The sequence below is a fragment of the Cyprinodon variegatus genome, unplaced genomic scaffold (assembly GCF_000732505.1).
Source record: "Cyprinodon variegatus isolate N-32 unplaced genomic scaffold, C_variegatus-1.0 Scaffold210, whole genome shotgun sequence".
In the NCBI taxonomy this organism is placed as follows: Eukaryota; Metazoa; Chordata; class Actinopteri; order Cyprinodontiformes; family Cyprinodontidae; genus Cyprinodon; species Cyprinodon variegatus.
The window spans coordinates 909301-912709 of NW_015150663.1; the positions used below are offsets into that span (position 1 = coordinate 909301).

Below are 3409 nucleotides of genomic sequence, written 5' to 3' on the forward strand. Positions count from 1 at the left end.
CAAAGACAATGGCAATGTTTCTCTCTCAGCAACAGCTACTGTGTTCGTTAAACTTGTGGAGCCAAAAGAAGCATTTGCAGCTTCTGATGTTAAAACTGCAGCAAGGGAAGATGATGAGGATCATTCAACATTTTACCTGATGATCACTTTGGGTGCAGTTTCTGTTCTGTTTATCATCAGTATCATTGTGCTGATTGCAATGCAGTGCTCCAAATCCACAGACTATACTTCTAAATATCTCCAAGAGACTAATTATGATGGGACACTGTGTCACAGCATTCAGTACAGATCGGGAGACAAGCGGTACATGTTGGTTGGACCTAGGATGAGTATTGGATCGACTATTGCACCAGGAAGCCACGCAAATACACTAGTGTTACCTGACAGGAGAACATCTGAAGGGGTAAGATGAACAGTTATTACTAGTTTAATTATCGGTCGATAACACATATAGTTTCATACATGACATTAATACATGTTAGTTTGCTATATTTTGTCTGTTAACATGAGTGTTTTATGGTTGGAGAGTTAATGAGCTGTTTTTGTGGTTATGATCACCTTCTTCTAAGATTTTCAATAGTAATTGTTTTTCTCTATCATGATTTTAGGATGTTTAAAATACATTTTCACATTGGAAAAAATTTAAATCAAAATAAGTCTTTTTTTTAAATAAGTACATTTTTTTTCTTGAATTGAGGAGGTGAGTAAGAGCCTTTGCCAATGGAATAAGACAATTTACATTTAAAATAAGAACAAACAATGGCATTGTCTTACTTCAAGTGCATATTATCTAATTATCATATTTTAAGAATACATAAATACTCACTTTATTGACAAATCAGCTTATTTACCTACTAAAATTAGGGATCCATAAACTTTTTATTTATTTATTTCTAGATTGTATTGGTAATACATGCAGTTTCAGGCAGAACGTTTTGGTTGTTGTTTGTTTTACCAGTTAAGTATTGTTGTTTATGAAGGATCAGGAAGTCTAGGCATCTTTGCTGCTGCCTCCGTGATCCGCCCCGGATAGGCAGAAGAAAATGGAGGAATGGATGAATGGTTGTTTATGAAGTATTTGTCATAGACTTTTCTTTCCTTATCCTGCTCTGAAAATAATTTACCTGTTATGTAAATACATTCATCGGTGAGAGTACTTATTATTCAGCTCAGATGAGAATTCAAGTTATATAAAAATGTCTTCAAATTGAAGACATTTTCATATAACTTGAAAAGTTTTAGCACATATAATGTCTTCTTTTTGCAAAGATGTTCTATAATATTGGAATCCAATGAGGAACCATAGTTGTCTTACTCGTTGATGCATATAGTTTGGAGACAAATCTAACTTTTAGTTACATTTACCAATTTTCATAAGCAGGTGCAGTTTCCTAAAAAAATCACTTGGGGTCAGTATAATGATAAGTAATATTTTTTTACCCGTGATTTTCTATAAATCCCCTCCCTCTCCCAAGGAAAAAAAAACCTTCGCTTTGAGTACGATCCTGTTTTCATTAAAAATCTTACCCATGTTAGGAGATAAAAGCGTTTGTTGTTGTTTTAACCCTGTGTGGAACTCTGTCAGCATAGAAGAGCTTCTTGCAAAGCTGATTTTATTTTTGTTTAATTTTCCCATCTTTTCAACATGAAACAAAGGCGACCTCAGACATGGAGAGGCTGGATACAATGGATTACATTCACGATGATTGTAGTGCAATTTTGGAGCTGTTCCTCGGCACAATTTCGTTATTCTGTTTTCGAGGAAGTTCAAGAAGGAACAATTGTGGGCTATATCGCAAAGGATTTGGGCATTGATAAGAATACGATGAGAGAGAGGACTATACGTATTGTTTACGGATCGACGGAGCCGCCTTTTATGGTAAACCAAAATGAAGGTGTCTTGTATGTGGACCGTAAAATTGACCGAGAAGAAATGTGCGATAGAAGCAAGGCTTGCGTGCTTAATTTAAAAGCGGTGCTTCAAAACCCGCTAGAAATTCACCACATCAGTGTGGAGATTATGGATGTAAATGATCACGCACCATTCTTCCCTCATAATGAAAGCGTGTTGGAAATTTTTGAATCTGCTTTGCGAGGAGCAAAATTCCAACTGCAGGATGCACGTGATGCGGACAGTGGTTTGTTATCCGTTCAGCAGTATAAGTTAAGTAACAACGAACATTTTCGTTTAGAGGTGAAAGATCGAGGGGAGGATCGTAAAACACCCATACTGGTTCTTGAAAAACCACTTGACAGGGAATCGGTTGAAACCCATATATTGCTTCTGACAGCATTAGATGGAGGCAAGCCTCCAAAATCTGGTAACATGACAATAGTTGTTAAAGTTTCCGATGTTAATGATAATCCACCAGTTTTCAGTCAGGAAATATATACTATTTCGCTAAAAGAAAATTCTCCTGTTGGGACGACTGTGATCCAAATTAATGCAACAGATTTAGATGAGGGTTCAAATGGGGAGGTAATATATTCATTTGGCAGTCACTTAGATACACAGGTACATGCACGTTTTGGTTTAAATTCTGTGACTGGTGTTATTGTTGTGACTGGAACGCTAGATTTCGAAGAATGTAGCCGATATGAAATTGATGTCCAGGCATCTGACAAAGGCGCAGCGACATTAAAAACAGATAAAACTGTTGTCATTAATTTGGTCGATATGAACGATAATGAACCAGAGATTGAAGTGACATCATTTTATCATGCACTTCCAGAAGATTCGAAACCAGGGACAACAGTGGCGTTGATTAGTTTAAAAGATGTTGATTCTGGTCTAAACGGCAAAGTTATGTGTTACATAAACAAAGACCTCCCATTTATACTAACGCCTTTGGAAAACAATGTATATTCTCTTGTAACTAAATCAATTTTGGACAGAGAAAAAGAATTTCAATACGATGTATTAGTCATTGCAAAAGATGCAGGGGAAATATCTTTATCATCAGAAAAGAATATACCAATCCTAGTGAATGACATAAATGACAACATCCCGGAATTCCATCGAAATCCCTATATTTTCTATCTAAGAGAAAATAACACCCCAGGAGAAAATATTTTTTCAGTGTCGGCAGGTGATAATGATGAAGGGAGTAATGCAGTTATTTCGTATTCTATATTAAGGGATAAAGAAAGATCAAACATAGTTACATCTTTTCTGAATGTTAACTCTGAAACTGGAGAAATTCTGGCACTTAAAAGTTTCGATTTTGAAATCTTAAAAACGTTTCAGTTCCAAGTTCTTGCCACTGATTCTGGGACTCCATCTTTGAGCAGCAACGTCACAGTAAAAGTGTTCGTTCTGGATCAGAACGACAACGCTCCAGTCATTCTGTATCCACTCAGCTCCAACGGTTCTGCTGAAGGTGTGGAGGAGATTCCCCGCAATGTGAAC

At 36.5% G+C, this 3409-nt stretch overlaps 1 protein-coding gene across 1 annotated transcript in view; it reads left to right on the forward strand.

Annotated features, from left to right (window-relative positions):
- Nucleotides 1-1494: 1494 nt before the first annotated feature.
- LOC107088207 (protocadherin-10-like) overlaps nt 1495-3409 on the forward strand; it is a 5137-nt gene continuing 3222 nt past the window's right edge. The window contains exon 1 of the mRNA XM_015380229.1: nt 1495-3403. Within this exon, the coding sequence (XP_015235715.1) occupies nt 1646-3403 (1758 nt within the window). The 5' untranslated portion in view covers nt 1495-1645. The remainder of the gene's footprint in view (nt 3404-3409) is intronic.